We start from the raw sequence: 27,008 nt of genomic DNA on the forward strand, positions 1-27,008 counted from the left end.
ACCATTATATCAGCTGATTTCACTATTACATCTTCACCGCATACGCACCACAGGCCGGTCGATCTGATGCCAAGAAAAATGCCTTCTGGCAACTTCTCGATGAAAAGACTTATGACGTGCTTAATATGGTCATCACTATGTCATCATTGCCGGCGACTTTAATGGTCATGTGGGTGAAAAGGTAGACAGTAACAGGTGCCATGGGCGAAAGGGGAGATGAGAATGGCGAGCGTATAATCGATTGTGCACACACCCATGAATTTGTACCTATGAATACATGGTTCATCAAAAGATTGTCTCATCTTCCTACATTTTATAGTGGGAAAAGTAAAACGCAAATCGACTATATTCTCATAAGTCGCTGACATTTTACCACCGTCATTGCTTGAAAAGCCTATGAGACCATCACACCTCAACATCGGCCGATGATTGCCGTCCTGCGAATTAAGCCACCGATACAACAGCGTGAGGAACGCACTGGCTCGCCGCGCATGAAATGGTGGCGATTCCGTGAGAAGAAAGAAGAAATAATCTCACTTACGCGATTACCAGCCATTACGAATATGGAAGAACCGTGGAATCAAATGAAAGACATGATCCACAAAGCGGAATCTGTAAACCCCGGGGTCACCAAACCAGGTAAGCGGTACATCAATCGATACTTGGCTTTGGAATGACGATGGTGAAAGGAAGGTCCTTGAAAAGAAACGCCTCTACCACAAGTTTCTCGACGATAAAACGCTGGTCAATTGGAAAATTTATAAGAATGCCAATCGGGAAGCAAAGAAAACCATCGCTGTCATCTGAGCGGCCCATTGCAAAAATCTTTACCATAAACTTAGACACTTGGGATGGCGATAGAGATCTGTATCGACTTGCTAAAAGCCGAAACGAACGAACACAGGATGTCGAACGTTTCTGCTGCATTAATGACAGGAACGGTACTTTGCTTACCAACCATTGAGCCACGACGGATAGATGGTGCGAATATTTCGAGCAGATTTCAACTGAAGAATTTGCTCATCCTCCACTTCCACAATCATTGCCGACATTTGAAGCAGTCCCGCCTGTCAGCGCAATTGAAGTCGAGGAAGCAATAAATCGAATGAAATCGGAGAAAGCAACATAACCTGACGACATCGCATTGAGGCTCTGGAAAGCGAAGAGCTGGGACTCAACACTGTGGCTCAGTGGATTCTTTAATCGAGTTATTCAGGAAGGAAGAACACCATCTGACTGGCATGAAAGTACCACTGATCCAATATGGACAAAGAAAGGTAGTCCAGCAGAATGTTCAAATTACCGCTCTACCACGAACGGCTGTATCAAAATCGCTTTGTGTCTCTGCTGGTGTTCATGAAAGAAGCGCCCTCTCACCACTACTCTTTGTTATTGTTTTGAACACCGTCACACGGGACACCCGGCGCCCTATACACTGCTTTATGCAGGTGATGCGTCTAATAGCAAATCAGCAACTTGTCCAAAAATGGAATGCTCGCCTCATGCAACACCGCCTCAAATTGAATCTGAATAAAACCGAATTTTTGATGACAATTGAAGCAGCTGCTGACGACTAATTTCCATTTCTCTACCTACTGGGTAGGTACGGGGAACCGGAAGCTGGACGCTTCAGGTACGAACATTTTTGTGTATTTCTTAGTACGTAGCATGTAACATATGCATGTATTATGTGAGAATATTCACTTTTGGATGATATTGACATTCATAGTATTGAATTTGCAAAGAAGCGACAACTTTGACGTATTATAACTTTGTTAATAATAGCGCGATTTCCACCAAACTTGGTGAGATCATACTCTATGTTATACCCTATATTGTTTGTGCTAGCATGAACTTAAGGGGGTTCTAAATTTTAAATAAAGGGGTTTACTAAAAATTATAGTAATATGCTATTATTAACTTTATTTGTACAGATATCAATATGGAAGGTATTTCGGAGCCCAGGCATCATAAAGTGCCAGCCTCTTGATTTCAGATTTTTCGGTTGAGCACTTTCTAAGAATGGCCCCCTTCAAGGAATGATCACTGTCAACCCCCCGCACTCTCCACTTTTCCAACAAATGTCAATACTAGGACCGGCTTCGGAAAGTACTGACCGAGACCTTTAATTTGATACCCCACATGACTATATTTTATGACAAAAAAATTCTGCATGTATGGGGACCCCCCTTGAATTCGTCGTAAAAGGATGTTACTCGCTGTATGCATGAGCGTTCACCGCTCCACAGCTTTCTACCAAATTTGGTTTCAATCGCTATAATCATTCCGAAAAAAATGCGTGTGACGGACAGACAGACAGTAAACCGATTTTATTAAAGTTTTGTGTTTACAAAAAACCTTAAAAAAGAGGACCACAGCGTATTCAAGAATATTACAGACGAAGGATTTATACAAGTCGGAGTACCGGAAGCTGGCGCTTCGAGTATAAAGGTTTTGTGTTTATCTTATGTGAGAACCTTTCTACGCACATTTTTCCATATGGCTAAAAACCCAAAATATTCCCTCATATTTTTTTTTCAAACTACAAACAACTGGTAGTGAGTGTGAATTTTGAATTTTTTAAATTATTTAATTTAAATATCAAGAATAATTTGATATCGGGAACAAGCGCCCAGAAAAATAAAGTTACCACCAATTACGTTCACTGAGCTGCAACGCGAGGCACTAATCACAGCTGATAATTTGAAAAATGTTCGATTAAACGCCCTAAACTGCGACCTTAATAGGTATTTCTTTCAGAATTTCAGCCCAAAGCTTCAATTACATATCTATATAAATACATATGTCTGGCTGGAGTAATTGATATACAAATGATTAAAAAAACTAAAACAAAGTGTTTCCCTGCGACCTCCCATTCACGAGAGCTCAATTTGTTGTAGTATTGACGAGTTGGTATGTTATGAAGACGTCATTCACGTTTCAGAATGAATGAAATTCACATAAAATATAAACTTTCTGTACCTTTATTCCCAAAGTCATGCATTATCCTTTATGCAAGTTCCAAATTTTGAAGTTCTAGCATGAACTGAAGGTCGGTTTCCGGCTGAATTTCAAAAATATGCTAATATACTTATTATTAACTTTATTTGTGCGGCTATCGCAACCGAATGTATTTTGAACCCTAGATTTCGTTTAGATACACCACTGTGATTTTTTTTTCAGAATTTTCGCTTGGATATGTTCTGAGAACATATTTTGAGCCCCCACTATCCTACATTTCACCCGATGTAAAATTTGGGACCAGGTCCGAAGAGTACTAATTGAGTCCTTTCATTTAATACCCCACATGGATACATTCTATATGAAACATTAAAAAATTTGTGAGAGAAACTTGATTATTGAAAATTCTGTAATAGCATTCTTGAAGGATGAAGTTTCTTTAATAATTAGTTGATAATTATGTAGTAGGTTAAGGTAGGATAAGATCTAAACTTGAGAAAATTTAAGAGTTTTTTATTTGCCTATTAATAGCTAATAATATCTGTTTATATATTTAGAAATCACCAAAATGATGGCAGCAGGCTAAGTCTATAATTAAGATGTATATTCAATAAGTCGGAAAACTCGAAGCTGGACGCTTCAGGTATGAAAGACTTTGTGCATTTTTTTTATAAAGATATTTAAGTCTGCATTTGTCCCATTAGAACCCAGCACGTTATATGTGCATACATATATTATGTGAAAATATCCACTTTCAAATGATATTGACATTCAAAGTTTTGAATTTGCAAAAAGAAGCGACAAATTTCACCGATTATTACCTCGTTAATAATAGTGCGATTTCCACCAAATTTGATAGGATTATGCTCTATATTATAGCCTACGTTGCTGTTTCGTCGTACTTGCATGAACTTAAGGGGGTTTTGCAGCCAATTACTAAAAAATATAGTAATATACTATTATTTACTTTATTTCAACAGATATCGAGCCTAGGCACATTATAGTGGCATCCTCTTGATTTTTTTCAGAATTTTGGGTTGGGTAGTTTCTGAGAATGGGTCCGTTAAAGAAATAATCACTTTCAACCCCCCGTACTCCCCACCTTTCCAACAAATGTCAAAATAAGATCAACCGTCAATGAGAAAAATGCGTGTGACGGACAGACAACCGGCCAGACAGTAAACCGATTTCAATAAGGTTTTGTTTTACACAAAACCTTAACTGGCTGGACTCTTAAATTCTTTTTATTATTGTTATTGAAATTGTACATATGAATTATTGGCAATAAACTCTATATATAAACAATATATACGTACATATTACAAAACATTGATATTATGTTCACGAAACGGTCTCACTCATACGATTGCCAACCATTACGAATGTGGAAGAATCATGGAACCAAATGAAAGACACGATCCACAAAGCGGCCTCTGCAACCCTCGGGGTCACCAAGCCGGGTAAGCGGTACATCAACCGAGATACTTGGCTTTGGAATGATGATGTTGAAATGAAGGTCCGTGAAAAGAAACGCCTCTACCACAAATTTCTCGACGATAAAACGCCTGCTAATTGGCAAATTTATAAGAATGCCAACCGGGAAGCAAAGAAAGCGGTCGCTGTCACCCGAGCGAACCATTTCAAAAATCTTTACGATAAACTGGACACTCGGGATGGCAAGAGAGATCTGTACCGACTTGCTAAAAGCCGTGATGAACGCACACAGGATATCGAACACTTCTGTTGTATTAATGACAAGAACGGTACTTTGCTTACTGATCGTCGAGCCGCGACGGATAGATGGCGAGAATACTTCGAGCAGATTTCAACTGAAGAATTTGCTCATCCTCCACTTCCACAATCATTGCCGACATTTGGAGCAGTTCCACCAGTCAGCGCAACTGAAGTCGAGGAGGCAATAAAACAAATGAAATCGGGGAAAGCAACAGGACCTGACGACATCGCATCTGAGCTCTGGAAAGCAAAGAGCTGGGACCCAACACCGTGGCTGAGTGAATTCTTTAACCGGGTTATTCAGGAAGGAAGAACACCATCTGACTGGCAAGAAAGTACCACTGTTCCAATATGGAAAAAGAAAGGTAGTCCAGCAGAATGTTCAAATTACCGTCCGATCCGGTTACTTTCCCATACCATGAAGATTTTTGAACGCATTCTTGACAACCGTATTCGCGAAATCGTTGAAATAACCGTGAATCAAGCCGGATTTGTCAAGAACTGCGGAACTACTGACGCAATACACGCTGCGCGGTTACTCATGGAGAAACACCGTGAGAAGCATCGCCCTCTTTACATTGCCTTTCTGGATCTAGAGAAAGCGTTTGACCGTGTACCACACGAACTCATCTGGTATGCTTTACGACAACACTTCGTGCCAGAACAACTCGTGCGCTGGGTTCAATTGCTCTACCACGATCCGAAAAGTAAAGTTCGAAGTATGGCGGGTGTATCAAAACCGCTTCGTGTCTCTGTTGGAGTTCATCAAGGAAGTGCCCTCTCACCACTCCTCTTTGTCCTTGTTATGGACACCGTCACATGGGATATCCAACGTCCAGCGCCCTACACACTGCTTTATGCAGATGATGTTTTCCTAGCATCTGATAGCAAAAATGATCTCGAGCAACTTGTTCAAAAATGGAATGATCGCCTCATGCAACACGGTCTCAGATTGAATTTAAACAAAACTGAATTTTTGACGACCGATCCCCATGAAACAGGCACAATCACTGTCAGCGGCAGTGATCTGCCCAGATCTGAGCGATTTAAATACCTCGGGTCAACGCTATCAGCCAATGGAGAGCTGCGTTATGAAATTGCTTCACGCATTAACGCAACCTGGATGAAGTGGCGTTCCACAACTGGTGTCCTTTGTGATCGACGTATCAACGAACGTCTCAAATCTAAAATTTACCGCAATGTTGTCCGTCCAGTCGCTCTCTATGGTTCTGAGTGTTGGCCGACCATAAAAGACAATGAACGGCGTCTCGCGGTAATGGAGACGAAGATGCTACGTTGGACTAGTGGCGTCACACGTTTAGATCACATCCGAAATGAGGATATCCGCGACCGTTATGGGGTTGCACCGATCGTGGAAAAGTTGCGTGAGAGGCGTCTTCGATGGTATGGTCACGCAATTCGTGCAAACGAGAATTCACTTGCAAAGATTGGTCTGAACATCGAAGTCGATGGTAAACGACCAAAAGGCAGACCTAAGCAACGGTGGCTTGATACGCTGGATGGGGATTTGAAAGCCTCGAGATTGCACCCAGATTCCCAGAGATTCCCCCAGAGGCATTCGATAGAGCCAAATGGCGAAGCCGATCACGATGAGCCGACCCCGCTTGTGAACGGGACAAAGGCTGAAGAAAAAGAAGAAGAAGAAGATGTTCACCCTAAATAAACAAACATTGCCTATTACCGAATACTACACTTATCCATGCATATGTATAAATTGATCATACACATGTTGTGAGAAAAAGAAATCTACCATTGCGCTGCTGAGTGAAGCAGAAGCGGCAGCAAATAGCAATGGTATCACCATTGATAATACTTCATAAGAGGGTTTACAATTGGCCGTATATTTTCGATAGTCGAAAGAGATGGAAGGAGCATTCTTGGTTTGACAAGCTACCGTAACAGGGGGATAAGAACTCCTCCAAATACAATAAACTTTTTCATCTTTTCCATCGATGTACTCAACGGGGTGGATGGAACCTTGGATCTTGAACTAATGGCATTGTATCTGGATATTAAAGGTTTTGCTGTTTCCTATGTGAGGAACGTTGAAAGCATGACAGTTCCGCGTGTACATAGTTAAAAATGCAACTGGCCTATATTTTTTATGAAGCAATTTACATAAATAAATTTGATCTGGAACTTCAACTTGATGCGCGTCACACTAGTAGTAAAATATTATTAGCAATTTTGTAGAATAACCTACAACACATACAAAGAATTCGGGAAACCGGAAGTTGGAAGTTTCCAAGTATGAAAAGTTTTGGGTATTTTTTAAGGTTTTGTGTGAAACAAAACCTTATTAGAATCGAGACGGTGTCTGTCTGTCCGTCTGTCCGTCTGTCTGTCTGTCTGTCTGTCTGTCTGTCTGTCACACCCGATTTATTCGGAAACGACTAGACCGATTGTCACGAAAATTGGTGAGAGTATGTAATCTGGTGATCCCTTTACATGCAGTAAGTGGCGCCATCTTGTGTTAAGTTTAAGGGGGGGCTCCCCATACATGTGAATGGAGGGTGCAAATTTTTTTTTAACAGAATGTAGCCATGTGGGGTATCAAATGAAAGGTCTCAATTAGTACTTTTCGAATCTGGTTTAATATTTGATATTAGATGAAACATAGGGGAGTGAGGGTTCAAAATGTGACCCACAAAAAGTGTAACAGGTCTCGTTCTCAGAACCTATCCAACCGAAAAATCTGAAAAAAATCACAGTGGTGCATCTCTACGAAATCTAGGCCTCAAAATATATCCGGTTCCGATATCTGCACAAATAAAGTTAATAATAGTATATTTCCACATTTTAGATATTTACCCGGCACCCCCCTTATGTTCATCCCAGAAGTACAAAATTTGGCATGCGTGTAATGAAGAACACAATGCACAGTTTGGTCAAGTTTGAAGAAAATCCAACTATTATTAACAAAGTTATAGGGGGTGAAACTTTACAATTTTTTGTGAATTTCATGCACTCTACAACCTGCATGACGTCATCATCACATATCAAATCGTCAATACCACAACGAAATGAGTTCTTATGAATTGGGTCGCAGAGAATTATTTTTTTAGTTGTTTGTCAGCCAGTTTTTTAGTCATTTGTATCTGAATATTAATTACAACAACCAGACATGTGTGTATGTAGGTATATAATATATGCGTGCTAATGAACTTTGCGGTTAGTGCCTAATTCAAATAGATATAAGAAGTAAATCGGAAATATGGGTACGATCAATTTATATACGTGCATATATGGGTACAGTATTCGGTAATAGACAGTTTGTTTGTTTAGGGTGAGCGTGATATCTATGGCTGTAATATGTACGTATGTCTTGTAGTTTGGAAAAATATGAAGAATTATGTTAGATTTGTAGCTATATACGGACAGAAAAATGTGCGTTGAAGTTTCTCACATAAGATGAACACAAAACCTTTATACCCGAAGCGCGAGCTTCCGGTATTCCGACTTGTTATAAAATCATTTGATAGCTCATTTGCCCCATTAGCACCTAGCACGTAATGTTTATATGTACATATATTATTTCAGAATATCCACTTTTGCGTCCTACTGACATTCAAAGTGTCAGAATTTGCACAGAAGCGGCAACTTTGAACTATTATAACTTTATTAGTAATAGTGCGATTTCCAAGAAAATTGGAAGGATCATGTTTTACGGTAGTTCATGATTCTAAAATGAACTTAAGGGGCCTGGGGGGAAGAAATTAATGTGAAAACTGAGCCCAATATAGGCAATATAGGTTATAATATATTATTTATATTACTATTATATAATTTTTAGTAATTAACTGCAACCCCTGCTTTTCAAGAGGATAAATTTTGCGGTATGCATGTTAGGTTCTGATAGGAAAATTTTGGTGTGTCTAGCAGAATTTAGGCTCTGCCACCTGTCATTATGTCATTAACCACGTGCTACTCCAATTGCTGGTTCCAGTCCCGGCATGGGGGAGATTGAACCTGCTCTGCTAAGGCATACAAGATTTCATTTCCACTACACCACAATTACCAGGTACCCAGAGTAGTTCCATCGTATTGAATCTAGAGATAGAATTTAAACGGTTTTTGCATCCCTGAACGGTTTTGGAAATGATCAAATGACTATTCAACGCGCCTGGCTATCACTTCTTTCAATAGGTAGGCACGTAGTCCAAAGTTGAACATGCTAAAAAAAATGTCTTAACAGCCGTTCTAAGTGGTCTATACCTTCCTTTATCATTGCCAGGTGGTTTGCAATGTTCAACGGACAATATGGCAGCTCTCACCTTTTCATTGGTAACAACCGCTTTCGCAATGTTCCAGTTCACTTAGCAAAACTTACGTGTTGAGGGAGTTGCAGGAACCGTCAACTCTCCCCATTCTCCTTCTCTCACCAGTTCTTCTGGATGGTGTACTTCCAAGAGGGTCTATACGGATGCTAGTCTGGAGCTCATGAATGTACCATCGGGTTTTCTAAGAGAATCAAACTTGGTCGACACATCCTATTGAAATCTGTCTTTCGCCTTCCAGTTCCTCACAGTACGCTCTAACACTGTAAGTTCCAGAAGTTTTACCAGCCTTCATTCTTATTGCTTTAATGAGGGTGATTCAGAAGACAGATACTAACAAAGTTATAATAGGTCAAAGTTGACGCTTCAGTACAAATTCCAAAACTGAAATAGGTGAATATTCCGACCTAATATATCCATATACATTACGTGCTAGGTACTAATGGTCCCAATGTCCACACAGATGTTTCTATAAAAGAATTTTGTGCATATCATTTCATTTCATACCTGAAGCGTCCAGCTAATGGTTTCCAGGCTTTGAGATTTGTTCGAATTTCTCCTACGTGTTTGACCAAACCGAAGAAGAAAGTGTAAATGCAGTTTTATAGAGAACACATATAGTTGTGGTCCGAACTAGAACTAACGGGATCGGTTGAAAAATTGAATTTGAAAAATTATATTGCCTTTGAAACTTTCCTTAGTTTCATCTTAGAAGGACAAGATTTGGCAATGACATAAGGAATAATATAATTCATAACTAGGAAATTTGAATGAAATTTAACTTTAAATTGTATAAGATCAAAGTTTTGCATTTGACGTGAATTGCCCTCTAAGAAGTGTATGACGTCATCATCATATAAAGCGAACTTATATGAGCGTCGGTTTCCATGGAGACATTTTTCCTTTTTAATTATTTGTATATCGATATGAATTAATCGAGATAGACATGTACATGTACATGTATGCGCTAATTAAGTTTTCGGATGATGTCCAATATGATAGACATGTGTGTATGTTAATACCAGTGGTATTTACCTTAAGTGGTTTGTGCACGGAATAAAGTGAAAATGCGTGAAGATGCTTTAAATCAATTTGAATGGGCAACGTTTGTTTATTTAGGATTAGTACAATATTTATGTCTTTAATATATATATATATAATATATATATCTGCAGTTTAACAATTAATTAATATTTTGCTTTGTTAGCTATCTACGAATGGAAAACTGAAAAAAGATGGACACAAAACCGTTATACCCGAAGCGCCCAGCTTGCGGTGTCCCAACTTCTCTTAACTAAGCTAAACATCGAAAAAGGGATCTAATGTCAATGAATCTCGGAAATACTAGTTCGGTCCAGGAGTTCCTGAGCAAAATGAGGAGAAAGGTTTGTAAAACGTGTTTCCCGGATAAATGCAATCAAAGTTTCGGAAGATGTTTGCGACCATTCGTAATGTGACACCTTGTTAAGTTTACAGTGAAGTTTTTTAAAGACAAGTCAAGAAAATATAACAAAAAAAAAATCAAGAAATTCGAATAATAAATGGTCGAGCAATTCGGAAAAACGTGATGTCAATGCAATTCATATAAAAAGTGTGCTCTTTTGTGTCTTCTTGTTAGTTAGTGACTTGTATGAAATTTCCTGGCTTGCTTTCACCAAAGAAATTTTCAAAAAGAAGTTGTTGCGAGTTTCGACTTAAACTTTGAGGGATGTTTTCTAAGACTATATTCTATTGAATTAGTGAATAAAAAAAATGCAAAAAAGCTGGCGATGAAAAGTCCCCTCATTTTACAGAACATCAAGGTCGCCTTCGGTGTTTTGAAAATTAAACTATTTCAACACTAACTCAAAGTTGAGTCTGTTTCGCGCCAGTGTTTTCTACAAATAACTTATCACTGTAACTTAAATGTTCGTAATGCTTTCATTAATTCTTGCGTGGTGCGTAACATGAGGATATTCCGGTTTAAGACGATAACTAATGATGGACGTGTTGATCAGGAAGCAGAGGTGACAGTGACTAGGCCACATATTAACGGCAGGTCTATTGTGGACCATGCCATGTAATGGAACCCATTATCATAGGATGACCAACGAGTGGGTGGGTTCTTATAGAAGTATGTGCTGTACAACAGTGAAGGCAAAGGGCTGGAAAACCGTAGGTGAAGATGATGCAGATTGCTAAGAAGCGATAGCGATGGGGCGTAGATGTTTTTGACGCGCCCCCACATAGGAGTCTATGGCAACTATATATTTTCCCAATTTTCTCTCCACAGAAAAAAAACACTCACAAAAAATCGCTTGATTTTAAAGCGTTTACAGTTGTGTTGCACCTTAATTCGAAACGGTCAGATTACAAATAAGTCACGTTCTACCTCCAAAAAATATCCAAAAACATTTTATTTGAATATATAATCCCACCCAGATTCTTTTCTTTTTTTGCTCTTTAAGATATCTCCTGTTTCCATTCTTGTAAACTAACCTAGCTGGAGGCCACACCTTTATTTTGATGACATCAAAAATTAAAGCGACTTCTGGATCAGCTCGAATGATGAGCAATTCTTTCGACAAGTAATCTCTAACATGCCAGAAAGGAAGGTCGCGGTTCAAATCTTACTGGTGGCAGTGGAATTTGTATCGTGGCAACTCAGCTGTGAATAAGTGCCTGCGTCAAATTCAGGGTAACAGTCTCGGGTGAGCGCAATGCTGACCGTTAGTCTTGAATGAAGGCCTCTAACACACTTCAAGGCCCTGATCCAATTGCAAAAATTGCGCCAACGATTTTTATTATTATTATTTTTATCAAAATTCTGTCGGTGCATTGTTTTGACAGTTTCAGATAGAATTGTAATTAAAATTCGACTTCCAGCAAGTCGAGGAATTGTCGCCTATGTTCTTAAAAAAATATGAAAGTGGTCGAACTATCATATATAGCGAAAACCGACTCCAGGCTTACTTGGCAGGATAGGCGTACCCTCCGGACACTAGAATTCACCAAAAAAACCTCATATTTTTGAGTTCGACTGCAAATCATCTACCCGATGTTTTGTTTAATCGCTAAAATTTGAAAAAAAAAAAACAACTTTCCTTAAAACTTTTCAACGTTTTCGAACAATGAACCTTATCGCCCTCGAAAAAGCATTAATTACGAGGAGAAAAACGTCTCGGGAGTTCAGTAACTCCGTTCCATATTGGATGGAATTTGCAGTATATGAATTTAAAGGAGAATTTATAGGAAAAATTTGCAAGCGATGTTTATATCTGTAGACACAGATATATCGAAGGAATGCGGAGCGTTCTTACAAAACATGGGAACGCACTACCACTCTGAATTTGGCCGATACATTGCTTAACAAAGTTTAGCGCACATATAGTAATAAGGGTTTGTCACATGGCAGAAAAGTTAGTCACTGCTACGACTGTGAGAAACAAACTTAACCAAAATCGAGGAAGCTACTCACTTTTCACTATCGTGGGTTCCTCCTCCTTGACAAACTCCACCGTCTCTGTATACACCGAATCGTCGTCCTCTGTAAAAGTTAGCTTTCTTTTCCGCACCGGAATTCTGTATTATGTTCGCCTGCAGTTCTATGGTCTGTGTCTGTGTCTGGGCATTGCTTTCTGTGGTCACTGTACGCACGGTGGCAGGAAGTGTCTTAACCAATTGCTCCTCAATCAATCGTTGCTCGAGGGGCGACTTTGTCGATTTCGGCTTGTCTTTTTCTTCGGAAGTCAGGCCCTGCACAGACAACAACTCGGCAGTTTGCAAAAAAGACTGGAGAGCTTCTTGTTGCACGTTAACCTCTCCCTAAGGGTGGGATCTACTATTAAACCGACAAACAACCGAAATAGTCATTCATACCTGATACATGAACTCAATTATCGCCTGCAAATCCTCGTATTTGATAAACTTAAATATGATAACTGGGTGAGGGCACGGATTCTCCTTAAATATCTCCTTAAAGTAGCCACTGCAAGCTGACAGGAGCAATTTGTGCGCCTTTATTTTGCGTCCATCACAGCAAAGCGTCACATCAACGAAGTCATCCTGGGAGCGCAGGTTGTCGAAGGCGTACGTTATATGACTCTGGTAGTTGTTCCAGCGCAGAGGAAAATTGCTGTGAAGTAGCCATTCTGCCGTTCCGAGTCAGTTTCCCGCCGTCCAGCTAATTTAAAGCCAAATTCAACTCAGCATAAACACTGTTCCTGCACGACGCGGGGAAGTCACAACTCCTAAATTTGACCGGTCTCCCGCGGCAAATACGGACTGATTATAATGAATTTTCGTCCAGGCTTCTCGGCGGAAATTTTAAAAATCCGAAATTGCCATTTGTTCGAGATTAAAGCGCGAAAAGTTGGTATATTTATGAACAAATCTAGAAGTGTCACTTTAGCGAGTTCATTCTAAAATGGTTGTGCACAGTGTTGCCGTGGTGGTGCGCAAAATCATCATTATATTTTTCTCTTTCACGCCGAACTTATTTATAAGAGATATTTCATCAGAATCTACTAAAATATTTGAAATTTAAAACAATATATCAATAATAGCCTATTTCTATGATTTAGTTTCTTGAATTGGTATTTTAAGAATAAAATTCAATTAAAACTTGCTTTCTAACGCTACATTAAAGCTAATACGATCGAGAGAACTCCTAATTATTTGTCCTTGCCTTATGGCATCACAGAAGTGAAAGTCAAACTGACGTCTAGACAAACGAAATCCATCGCTCAAATGTCAAACAGCTGGACTTTCGAGGATGGATGAGATAAAGACGAAATTCTTAGATCTAATCCATAAACAGGTAGTGTATTAAATAGACAGCTTACTGCAAGCTCTACGATCTCTCCAATTCCACACAGAATCGCCATGTTAAGATTCCAGCAATGGGATTTTCGGATTATTTCATCCAGAACGTCTCGAGCACCCCCGACGCAACACCAAAGGATCGGAAGCCAAAGAGCCTACAAAGCACGGAGGACAATAAGATGTCTGACCAGGAGATCCTCGAGGGAATCGAACGAATATATTTCGAGGAAAATGCCGACTTGGCCACCTACGAGCTAAAGGTAATGCGCTGTTCGATGTGTCACGGTCATTACGGTGCTTTCGCGACAGGCGACTGTTTACACGCCTATGTAAACATTGAAAACTTAGCACAGGTTGTTGTCTGTAAGCGAGTGACATGCATTTATCACCAAACCATGATTTAGGCCACATGGATTTCCCTGCACAAAGTTGCTGGCGGTCGGTAGGCTCACTTTGCTCACCTAGGCTTGGAAGAATTACAATTTTTGCGGGGTAACATCAACACAGTGTTTGATAACCTTTTGTTCTGTAAAAACACGACATGTTCAACGGCTGAAATTGCTCAAAGTATTGCAATTGTTATGATCGATTTGAAGGAACCGACTAAAGTCAACGCGGCACCCTCTATTCAGCCTTAGAAGTTCAAAGGGAGATTCCTTTCCTACCGCTAAGACCGCCATCTACGTTCAGTTCGACCTGCCAGTTACGCCTGAAGTGTCCGCAGTTGACCGGCAGCCATAAGGTGGGTAGGATCCAGTTAGTATGCCAGTTTTGACTGTTCAGGTATGCTTCCTTAGGCTGCAAACGAGAATTTTATGGTCATCTTCATCGCTAGTAAGCATTTTCTCAATATCTTAAATTTGCATCTCAACCCCTTCCACGTCCAGAGTTGGACTGATGATGCCGCTTGGCTTGCTGGTATGTGGGTGGTGCTTTCAGTAACTGACAGGGCCGGACTGAACGTGAATGGCGGGTTTTGTGGAGAAAGAAACCCTTGCTCCATATTTTCTGTATCGACAACGATGGAGAATGGCTTACTACATATTGTAATCTGAAATCGTTAAATAATTTTAATATATCTATAATTTATATATTCAATATATTTTAAGATCTAAAATTAGGGATAACTTAATTAAATCATAAAGTGTAGTGTAGTGCGAATGTTAAAAAAAATAGTCTTCGAAAAGGTCTTTTCTAATTTAACTTATACGTTTCCGTTTTTTTCGGCATTCAAACGAAAATCATTGTAAATTCACATTTCCTAATACTTTGCAATATTTTCAAGATTTTTTCTTGACCCAAATTGCTTCGAAATGTAAATATTTCGTGCATGGACTCGCTGGCGCGATCATAGCTTGGCAGTCACTAATATTATCTCTGGACTGTGATTCGTGATGACCTTTGGGGATGCCTTCAATTTGATATTCCCCTTTCTTGACTGTGTCGATCAATTAGCAGCAAGGTTCGACAGAAGAAAACTTCAGCCGCAAAGGAGAAGGGACTACACGCTAAATCTTGCCTTCGTTTCCCCACCAGAACAGACGGAAGAAGGGAAAACTGATAATGTAAGTCCAATTAGTCAAACACTGGTATGTGGGAACGGATCCATACGGGCCGAACATCCTGAACCCGGGAAGGCTGCCAACTGACGGCAGTGGAAAACGAAAATTCTTGAGAATGAGGACACGGGTGTTGCTGCATCACCAGATGTGGCAATATCCAGAGAAATCGGGCGCAAAGAAAGGACACTTTCCGCGGGGGGTGGGGACAAGTTGATATCCCCTATGAAAATATCACACGAGACGTAGAAGAGTTTTCAGTCAGCGACGGCTTTCCAGCACATATTAGACTACACTTACGCCTAAAAACAGGAGTTTAGTCAAATTAACTTGCAACTTGCCAAAGCTCTCTTCCTTTCTACCGGCAACAAAGCTTGCGGAATTGCCTTCACATCTGTTATTATGCCAGTAAAGGGGACTAGGATCTTCTATGATGAGAGATCCTCAACACCGAAAGTTTGTGTCCTGGCTCCAAATTTGTTAGAAGCAACAGTGCTGAGACGATTCCGTTCCCAGGACTTAGCTGCTGTCATCTTACAATAGTGGGTTAGTGGTAAAAGGAAAAGCCCCATAGTTGCCTCTTGTACCCTCCCTATGATTCTCTGTGTCATTCGTCAATGCAAGAAGTAAGGGATCTGAATTGAAATTTCTATTCTGGGCTCCCGAGAAAACTGCTGGTCCGTGGGGAATCACCCCCTTTCCACCCCCGTGAGTCAGGCCTGCAGTTATCTAGAAGTATAAGGACTATTATCTTGTCCGTGCCTCTTCAATATAAAATTGCTCGCGGTATTCTAATGTTACGTATATGTGAATGCGGTAAGTAAATCCATTCAATCAAGGACATTGATATTTAATGAGGCTTTATTTTACACAAAACCTTAAAAAAGGTCAAGGAATATACGGAAAAGAGTAAATATTTAATAAGTTTTTAGTTCAATTTAATACATTAGTGTGTACAACATTTTTTGTTTGATTTTATGATGCATGAATAAATAACTTTTTTGATGTTCCCACTCTGGAAGATGCTTATATAATTGCAATTCCTCCAAATTCGGAATATCAGTACAACTTGCCCTTTTGTTTGGCGGTGAGAACTATTGCTTCGATCAAAAAATCATCGAAAGTCTGATTCCATTGCAAAGTTTTAGTGAATTGAGGTTTAGAAGAAATGTGGCCGATTAACCAACTTTTAAATTCAAACAATGCGCTACCGCTGGTTCCAAAGAATTTAAAGATAATTGACTGCGTCTTCTTTTTACTTTTCGAAGCCCGTCTTAGTTTTGACATTGGAAAGGTGGGGAGTGCGGGGGTTGAAAGTGATCATTTATTTAACTGACCCATTCTCAGAAACTACCCAACCGAAAAATCTGAAAAATCAAGAGTCTGCCACTATATGGTGCCTAGGCTCCGAAATGCCCTACATACCGATATTTGTTCAAATTAAGTTATTAATAGTACATTACTATAATTTTTAGTAATTGCTAGGAAAATTTAGGTTCATTCTAGAATCACAAAATTGCGGCAATATAAGTTACAGCATAGAGCATGACCCTACCAAATTTTGGTGAAAATCGTACAATTACTAACAAAGCTGTAATAGGTCAAAGCTGTCACTTCTACGCAAATTCAAGACTTTGAATGTCAATATCTCTTGAAAGTGGATATATCAATATATGTATATATTATGTGCTACGTACGGAACAAATGCACACCAAATCTCTTTATAAAAGAAATACACAAAAACCTCTCATACCTGAAGCGTCTAGCTTCGGGTTTCCCGACTAGTTTAAAGTTTTGTGTAAAACAAAACATTTTTAAAAGAAATTACCAGTTTTCAGCCTTTTACACAAAACCTTAAAAAAGAACTAATTGATCAAGTTTTTCCAAACACTGTTTAAAAATACCAAAATCATAATTGGTTAAGAGAAAGCGCAATTTAAGCACTAAAAAATGAAATGTTGATGAACTAAATTTTTTAATTCAGCAAAAATTGCCAGTTGACTTTTTGTCATCCAAATCCATTGACACTTTTACCAATGAAGAAGACGCAGTCAATTATCCTTGAATTTTCGAACCACCCGGTGTGCCAGCACATGATTTGAATTTGAAAGTTGGTTAATCGGTCATACTTCTTCGAAATCTCAATTCACCAAAACTTTGCAATGGAATCAGACTTTCGGTGAAAAAAAATTAATGCCAAATTTGATTGAAGCAACAATTCTCACCGACAAAGCAAAAGTGCAAGTTATTTTGACACCCTGCATCCCGTTAATACCAACAGAGATGGCATTTCAATTCAAACGTCTTCGATTTTCACGGCGTTCATCCTTTTCGATAGCCGTTAATAAAGTTCAAGGATAAACACTTCAAGTGTGTGGTGTGAATTCGTATGAACCATGCTTTTCTCATGGGGAATTATACTGCTATTATACTATTATTCATGCATCACAAAATCAAACAAAAAATGTTGTATACACTAATGTATTGAATTGGACTAAAAAACCTAATGTATTTGATCTAATATTAGTATTCGTGCGTAGTGGAGCACGCCGGATTCCACTAGTGCTTATACACGTTAAAATACACCCCCACCACTATGCTGATGATAAACTGCGCATCATCAAAACGATAAGGACTCACATAACAGATACAGTTTGAAAAAAAAAATAGTGGCGTCGAAAAGTGTTCGTGACGGAATGTTTCGCGTCGAAGCGAGCGGTGTTGAATCGTTCGTGTCGAGGCGTTATGTACGTTGATATGAAGTTATCCTCAAACGTAGAAAAAAAATGTGACCAATCAGAAAAATACATGGCGGAATATACTGAGGTCTTCGATGGCTCAAAACCTATTTCCTGGATAAAAAGGAGAAGTGAGCCTTTTTTGGGACAATATGCGCCGTTCTTTCAGGCTGAAATGTATGCGTTTCCAAGAGCATCGATCAGGATGATTGACAAGCGGTTGAAGGATTAAGCATTGAGCATTTTTTGAGCACCTAAAAATCATCCAGAAATACAGAAATCGCTTAACCTAATGCAGGGATCGGAACCAACAATTGGAGTGTGTTAGCTAATGCTGCTATCGAAAACCAGCTATAGCTTGCAGTGAATAAGGACAAGTGGCAGAGCATAAGTGCTGCAAGACATACCAATTTTTTCCTGTTAGAACCAAACAAACATACTGCAAAATTTATCCTGTGGAAAAGCAGGAAGATGTGCAGAAGTATTATGGGCATTCTGACTGGTCATAATTCAGTGCCTCAGCATATGTTCAGAATGTAATGACGAAGCGGAATCCACAGAACATTTCTTAAATAAGTACCACGACTGTGGACGCATCAGACTTCCAGACTCCATTTGCACTGGGTAGCGTCACATCGGGTAACGGAAATTCTGCGATACGTAGACCATAACTAGGTGCGTAACCGTGCCCTCGATTTACATTCAGTAGGCATGAAAAAAGTTTAGTGCCATACAAAACCAGATGAGACTCAAAAAAATTAGAAAATGCCTTTCTGTATACAAATGGATCTAAGGTGTTGTTATCCTCAGATGAAAGCACTGACAAAGTGGTATGCGTTGGTTCCATAACTGTCCACAAAAACTTGACTACGTAGTTTTCGATATGCAGGCGACGCTACCAAAAGTCTTGCCTTAAACAATATAGCAACTAAACGTCGTACGGCGTTGTTGATGCCGCCACTTCGGCTCCAATAGCCTTTTGTACTACCGCTTCTGCTTTAGGGATTGTATTGCATCGGGTGATAAAGCGGTATTGATCTCGCTGTGTACGTGTGAGCCCTGCGGGAAATTTTTTGGCGAATTTTTAGTGCAACGAGCTACGACATGAGGTTGTATCTAATTCCTCGTTGTGATTTTATAGCAGAAGCGGATGATAAAAAGGTTTTTCCCCTGTCTGCCTACGTGAATTTTCTGTCATCATAGATTATTTCGAAGCATCGGTATCTCTTTTAAATGGAGCTCATTCAAACGCTCCAAGCCTTCGGCAACATGTTTCTGGGATGTTCATCGGAATACGCTGGCCTGACAGAATTACAAACGAAGATTTGGGTCAACGCCCAGGCCCGACACCCATATGCACTGATGGTTACGTCATAGAGTAGAATCCACTCTCCCAAGATGACCGACGAGTGGGTCGTCCCTTGGACACTTGGCGTAGAACGGTGGAGGAGAGCGGGCGTCTCTGGAAGTCATAGCGGAGCTAAGGCCCAGCAAGTAACCGCGAGCGATAGCGCATAGAGGTGGCTGCGCGCCAGAAGTAAACGGCAACCACATATCGGCATCTATTATTTGTGAGCTTTAATGATGATTTATTTAAGGGTTTCGACCCCGTACTGTCAATTATAAACACCCGACCCAACCATCAAGTCAAATGTTCCTCACTGGATCTCAAGGTCCTTCTTCTTATTTAATGGATGTTCATTTTATATTTAACTTCCAGATGTTCTTCAGTGAGTAAGAATGAAATCAAGCACTCCACCTTTCCTCCATTTGCAGGTCTTGGGTCTGGCTAGGGTGAGTTTTTTTAAATTTGGGCCTGAAAAAGTAACAGGTCTCGTTCTCATAACTTATCCAATCCAAAACTTTGAAAAACACAATAGTACATCTATACATTACCTTATGATGTGCTCGGACAAAGAAATCCACTAACCTCCGACAATTGTCTTTACGGTCGCCAAGTGTTTTAGTTCTCCTCTTTTAGCTCTCTTTTAATTATTTGTAACATTAACTACCCGAGACAGTCATTTGTATATATATGCATGTATATGTTTATGAATTTTGTATCTAATTAAGATGGATATGTATCTATGTAAGTATCGGCGGTATTCAATTTGCATAGAGATACACATGTGTATGTATGCTTTTGTACATCGAGTAAAGCGGAGATATTCAGATGTGTTCGATAAATTTGGGCCAGTATGCGGTAATAGGCAATGTTCCTTTATTCAAGATTAGCACAAAAATTATTAAATTTTATTTAATATGCAAATATATTATGGAACTCCAAGATATAAATATATTCATACATATTAAAGACGTAATTATTGTGCTGATCTAAACAAACAAGCATTGCCTATTACCGTATACTGATGCATTCATATATATGTACGCATCTAAACTGATCTAACATATATCCACACTTTATCCCGTGTTCAAAAGCATACAAATATGTGTGCAAATTAAATTCGGCTTGTACTTACGTACACACATGTCTATCTTATTGTGCACCCCACCCGCAAACTTCATTGGCACATATATATACACATGTATGTCTCCCAATTGATACTGATATACAAATAACTAAAAAAAGCTAAGAAAGAGAAACTAAAATCTCCTCATGGAACCCCCCGTTTATATGTGTTCACTGTATGTGGTGATGACGTCATACACGCCTTACAAAGCAATAACTTTCTATGAAACCACATTCCGACTTGTATATTATTTTTACTCAATACTAGCACTAAGTGCCAAGCATTTGAGCTCAGACGATCTTATCTACTTACAATATAAAGGGGTTCGGGTGGACAGTGGGAGATTCCGTTACAAACTCCGTGCAGAATAGGGTATTTCTGCATGATTTGAACCAAACTGTGTGAGAGTCCCAGTACATCACAATACTTGTAACTGGTTGTATTATGGGAACTACAGCTACCCTCTCATGACACCAGCCCATGTATTACACCGACAACATACCAATGAAGTCAGAAATGAGATGCTAAAACAATTAATCGATCCGCTCTTGGTCTGACTTCACCCGCTCAGAAGATTGAAATATCGTTCCTTCAAATTAAGTAGAGTCAGCCCGAAATTTTCCTTGCAAACAGCCGCTTGCACCTTGCTATAAAAATGAGGGCGTGTTGAGCCGACTTGACAGTGCTGTTGTGCTGGCGGTGTCATCCACTCCATTCACAGAATTTGGATGATGCATTCGGAATTTAGATATAATATTCCGTATCGGTCGTGGGACGTTTTCTAGATCGGTTTTTGCCTGAATGCATACGGCAGTGAAGGGATAGCGAATATATTTAGTCCGTTTATTTTATTTTTACTTACGTGATACGGTCCCAGTACCAGCTTCGCACGTCGCAAGAATTCGGACAGCAGAACATGCTTCAAATTGGCAACTCGGACATGGGTTCCTCACTTACAAACCCAAACCTGGAGAGCCAATTGGCACAGTTCGTCGTCGATCTCCGTCTACAATTTTTCCTTAAGTAAGGATTTCTTGGTACTTTAATAACATTGTAAAAAAGAAATAGTATTACTCTCAACCGCACAGGCGGTAATATTTCAACATTAAACCAAAATTTTGAAATGTTTGTGTTTAAAGGTTCAGGAATAAGAAATTTTGAAGAATGTGTAATGTTGCGCAGGCTTTGTATGTGTGGAAGTATAAGAAGTTGATTTTTTAACCATTTATCTGTTAACATTAACCATTTATCTATCTATTTGGGTTCCAGAAATTTGAACAAAACGAACTAACATGTGAAAAAGTTCAGGAATCAATGATAGTTCTGAAGCAGCAACAAAAAGTAATTTCGAAAAAGGTACTCCAACATATTTTAGAGCAACGCAGTTCTTGCAATGAGGAGTTCCAGAGAATTGGTGATGCCGAAAAAGAACTTGAAGAAGCACTTTGGGTTTGCCGAAAAGCTCGCTCTTATTTAAGTTATGCAAAGAAACATTTAACCACTACGAGCCTCGAAATACTAGCGACCTATAGAAAAAGAGAAATCCTATTGGATTTACTAAAATCTTTGAACGCAATCAAAATTTTGGTAATGATTATATCTAGAAAATATCAAATGGTCACTCAATGAAAATATATTTCTGTTAGAAAACAACTGATACCGAATTGCAAAAGCTTCTCCACGACAGCAATTATTCGGGGGCGATATCTCTATTGTTAGAATGCAAAGCAACAGCTTCAGAATACACCCAGTACAAATGTGTCGAATCTCTAAATCAGAAACTCCAGGAAACGCTGATGCTAACGGAATTCCAGCTGGATAACGTCCTAAATGAAGTAAGTGTTTTCGTCCAGAACTTAAGCGTGGACTAACCATTTCCTTATCAGATGACTCAGAATTTCGATGCCAAGAAATATGGAAAGTTACAGGAAGCATACAAACTATTGAATAAGTCACTAATCGCAATGGATCAGGTAAATAAGACACTTATGTAGATTATATTATGTTATTTGACACCAGATAAATATATAATTTTCCTTTTTCCAATCAGCTTCACATAAATTTCATTTCTGCCATACACTCCACCGTCAATGTTGTGCTACGTTCATATAACGAACCAAGTTCGGACGACAAACAGAAACAACTCTTCGAACAATTATGCGAAGGGGTTGCTGCTGATAAATACATTCAATGTCTGATAAATTTGTGCAAATCATTTTGGACAATTCTAGTTTCATATTACCAAATTGTCCTATGGCACCAGAACTATAAACTATTTCCATCGGATTCTGCCGAATGTCAAGATTCCTACATACAGGAGAAGTTGAAAAAAGGTCAATCGCGAGTATGGAATGATATCCAATCAAAATTATGTACTTATTTATCAAGTCAAAAGCTACGCACCTTGAAATACGAGCAATTTATTCAAGTACTCTCTATTATACAACGACTAAAGAAAGTTGGAGTTGAATTTTGCGGTGAAACTTCCAACAAACTTCTGGAAACGATGCGTCTCCAAAGCACAGAATTTTTCTACCGCTATCACGTATCCTGCTTGGAAGAGATTTGTCTATTTCTTGATCACGAAGCCTGGGTCCCGGTGGATTCATTTACAAACATTTTGCAATTACAAGAGTTCCGTTCAGTTCGACATTCATTACAACGCCGGAAATCGCCAACTATAGACCAAAAAGTTGCTGTGCTTACAACTGACGATAATGGAGCGGTGAATGGGAAAAACCACAACAGCGATGAACTTGTTTCAGTACATTCTCAAGATGGAAGCTCGATATATGAGTCCTGTGGATATTTTTTACGTTTTTCTGAGAAAAGTTCTCCATTTGACGGTGGATTAGATGCCGCAATGTTAGAAGAAGACATCTTGTCAGGGATTGTAGATGAAGCATCATGTTACTTTTCTGAAGAGAGTGAAGATGACGATGTGAAGAATAGCTTTTTGTCGAAAAGCGATGATGATAGCGATAGTAATGTGTAAGTAAAATTTTGGAATATATTTATGCCAACGGTAACAATAGTAGATATTCTATCGTAGACAATTATTCGCTAATAATACATCGCTTAATGTCCTTCGGTGCATTGGAAGATATTTGCAAATGTGCAAACTACTTCACTCAATATCCCCGCAAATCATATGTTCTATTTTCGAACTGATAGATTTTTATATGTTCGCTGTACATGAATTGTTTGGGAAGGACTCTGTAAGTATAGCGTTTACAACATTCATATTGAAATATCATGTTCTCATATATATGTGGCGTTTTTGCTTGCTTTTTACTGATAATTTTTTTGTGACACAAGATTATTCGTCAATTTCGATTTTTGTGCGGGTGTTATTCATTTGTATTTAAGCATTGAGCGTTCGACCATAAACTCTATTAAAAAAGTTACCATCATTGAAATATTGTCGAGAAATATGCTGCATTTGTTTTGTTTTACCCATGTCATTGGATGGTGTTCACCCCTTGACCAAATGATTCTCCTCGAAAAAACAAACAATCATTCCAGGCTCGGATTTTAAGTAACTATATCTGTTCGGAGCCTCTCAAAAAAGGTTTTTTTCAAGCTTTTCCTGTGAGTATTCAAATTATAATCCACAACCGATGTACCAATCGATTGAGAACTTTTTCAGAAGTAAGAAAAAAAAATAATTTTTGACAATTTGTTGCAAAATAGCGTCAAGCGCTAGAATTCCCTTGGATTACCTATCTGGCAACATAAAAATGTTTTATTTGGTGAACTGCATGCGTTTAGCCAGTGAAGTACACACAATTACAATATATTTTTTTTCGTAGAATGGCTTTGAGGAGAAGATTGACTTACATTTTTTATTGAAAAAAAATTCTTCATCACACGATTTTAAATCGTGTGTACTTCACTAGATAACCAAATGAAAATTTACAGTTACTCTTTGAGTTCTACTGCTAAGCGATTTCTAAAACACGGTTTCGGAAAAAACGTGCCTGAAGTTTAAAAACGCTATTTCTTTTCGAAAACATATTATATGTTGTTTATCTTCATTCTATTATCGCAGGCTCATGCAACTGCCCCTCCACAGGCGTATTTTGCTCTTCCAGACTCCAAGAAAACTAATTTTAAAAATATTTCCACGTTGTGTTTATACACAAACGGAAATGGAGGGGAAAAAAATCATACAGAATAACCCCATTAAGATACTTATGCATACCAGTTGGTTTATGCATTTCAACTTTCGGCGATATTTGAATGTTCTCAAAACATTGTGCATTTTGCCATGATATTATATGATAATTATAGCTACTCATAAATAGTCAACTGTTATAAGAAGTTATTATTCATTGGAGCTTTTATTTTTGAGCCATAATTATTAACATCGACCTGCTGAACTTTGGTAAATGTAAAACAAGATTTATCTCGAAGGCCTTATGCATATCTGTGAGGGAATAGAATGTTTTATTAGAGAATGTTATGCTGTAGACACCCAAGCAAATAGCAATCTAGTGAAGGAAAGTCTGTCAAATAAAGATGTTATTCCTTGGCTTTGTTTCCGTTGGATGCCGTTTTTCCTAGGCGTTACTATGGTTTAGACAAACTTCCTTAAAGATAAATGTTCTTTGCACTTGGAGCACTACCGATGACTAGCTGGAACTGCCGCTAATACTCGAACATCTAAGTCGTTCGGACCTGTGCGAAACAATCATTGGCTGATTTAGTATAATATAACTTAGTGCTTACTGTCAAATCGACTTTATGTTAAGGAAAAGAAAGCTTAGTGCTTATTCTCTCTGTGTTAAGGGGTCGGTCTTCCTATGTGACATTCGATATTTCAACCTTTTTTTAGAATTTTTTTGTGGGTAATAAAAATAAATGTAATTTTTTCAATCTTTTCATATGTTATTATTGGAATCTTGAATTATGATCATTTTCATTAACGAATTTGATAATCGTTTGTATTTATATTTTACGGTTAACATGGGCTGCTCAGAAAAAGCACATCTCCATTTTTAGTAATCTGGATAAAAAATTGAAATGTATTCTTATTTTGTATACTAGCCTCTATTGTCTGAACCACGCGTAATTACCTTATTATCTATTAAAATGCCGGAGCTGTAAAGTAAATTCTTTTAAGAAACGGGCTAATTTTTTTTTTTAAATCCAAAATAAAAATAAGGAATTATTAATTAAAATACATAATCGTGGTTCGGAGTAGATGTGTAGATGATTGTGTAAAAAATTCAGCTCGATCGTTTGAACAGAATTTTAGTTTTGCTTCCCATCAGTTGAACAAACGTGGTTTCGAGAAAAACGCGTTTGAAGTTTTGGTTTTGTATGCACGTAAACATGCCACGTGCTCTTCTATTTGCTGTAATTTAACAGTGGCTAAAACCTTACGAGGGTTTACAAGGGTACCTGTAATGTATGTGTATGTTTTCAAGATTTTGCTATAAGACATTTTTGTATTATAATCCACAATCAATATACTAATCGCTTTAGTAACTCTTCAGGAGTAAAAGCATAGACATCCATGACGACTGGGATTCAAACCCAGAACAACGAGATTAAGAGACTCTACCCCTTCATTCGTACCACTGTCATATGAGGAACTTTGACTCCTGTTTTTTCACAGCTGAAAATTCAAAATATTTCTTCGAAAATTTCCAAATTTCAAGATAGAGTTACATATTGAAGACATAAATACTATGCTCATTGAAGGGGGGAACGGGAGTTCTCCAACTGCGGGATGTGTAGAGACTCCAAATTTTATCTGAAACCAAAAGCTTTTAATTTTACATCACCAATTTATTTTTTAAGTATAAGAACCTCAATGCAGTTTAAAATAATCAAAATCAAAAATTTGCAGATGTTCAAACAAAAATATTTTGGGTTTCAGCATTTTTTCTCACGAATTACGTTCAAAAGACACCCTTAAAAATATGATTACATCCCAAATGTTGGTTCATTTTCTTGGTAATTTTATAAAGAATCATACCTACAAATTCCATAATGATCGATTTATTGCTTTTTGAGCTAGAATTCCGGCAACTGTGAAAAATGTAATTTTGGGAAAAATGCGTCAAAAAAATTGTTGAATAATCCTCTTTCGGATATGAAGACATTTATTACCCTTAATTATGAAGGGACTGATGCCAAGTATTTATAAGGACAATATATACAAAACGCTATCAGATTTCGTAAGGACATAAAGCGAGTATCTCCTGGTAGTATCCAATAGGATAAACACGTGTGTGTGTTAGTACCAGTGGTATATTATTTCCGTATATATACATGTATCCATCAGCATGCAGTACTAGACAAAGTTTATTTATTTAGGATGAGCACAATATGTATGCATGGAGTTTTGCAATATATGAAGGAATATTTTGCATTCTTAGCTATGTACGAATGGAAAAACCTGCATAGATTTCCTTTCAGGATGAACAGAAAACC

At 38.5% G+C, this 27,008-nt stretch overlaps 2 protein-coding genes across 3 annotated transcripts in view; one reads left to right on the forward strand and one right to left on the reverse strand.

Annotated features, from left to right (window-relative positions):
- The window catches only part of LOC119658724 (broad-complex core protein isoforms 1/2/3/4/5), a 25,964-nt gene extending 12,011 nt beyond the window's left edge, over positions 1-13,953 (reverse strand). The window contains 4 exon segments of the mRNA XM_038066418.1: positions 12,451-12,797; positions 12,852-13,097; positions 13,099-13,495; positions 13,817-13,953. Of these exon segments, the coding sequence (XP_037922346.1) occupies positions 12,451-12,797; positions 12,852-13,097; positions 13,099-13,122 (617 nt within the window). The 5' untranslated portion in view covers positions 13,123-13,495; positions 13,817-13,953.
- LOC119650312 (syndetin) overlaps positions 13,682-27,008 on the forward strand; it is a 19,224-nt gene continuing 5,897 nt past the window's right edge. For both annotated transcript variants that reach the window (XM_038052970.1, XM_038052976.1), the window contains exons 1-7: positions 13,682-13,791; positions 13,850-14,056; positions 21,834-22,151; positions 22,211-22,399; positions 22,451-22,537; positions 22,615-23,555; positions 23,617-23,782. In XM_038052970.1, the coding sequence (XP_037908898.1) occupies positions 13,747-13,791; positions 13,850-14,056; positions 21,834-22,151; positions 22,211-22,399; positions 22,451-22,537; positions 22,615-23,555; positions 23,617-23,782 (1,953 nt within the window). In that variant the 5' untranslated portion in view covers positions 13,682-13,746. The remainder of the gene's footprint in view (positions 13,792-13,849; positions 14,057-21,833; positions 22,152-22,210; positions 22,400-22,450; positions 22,538-22,614; positions 23,556-23,616; positions 23,783-27,008) is intronic.

This window comes from Hermetia illucens, chromosome 1 (assembly GCF_905115235.1).
Source record: "Hermetia illucens chromosome 1, iHerIll2.2.curated.20191125, whole genome shotgun sequence".
Taxonomy (NCBI): Eukaryota; Metazoa; Arthropoda; class Insecta; order Diptera; family Stratiomyidae; genus Hermetia; species Hermetia illucens.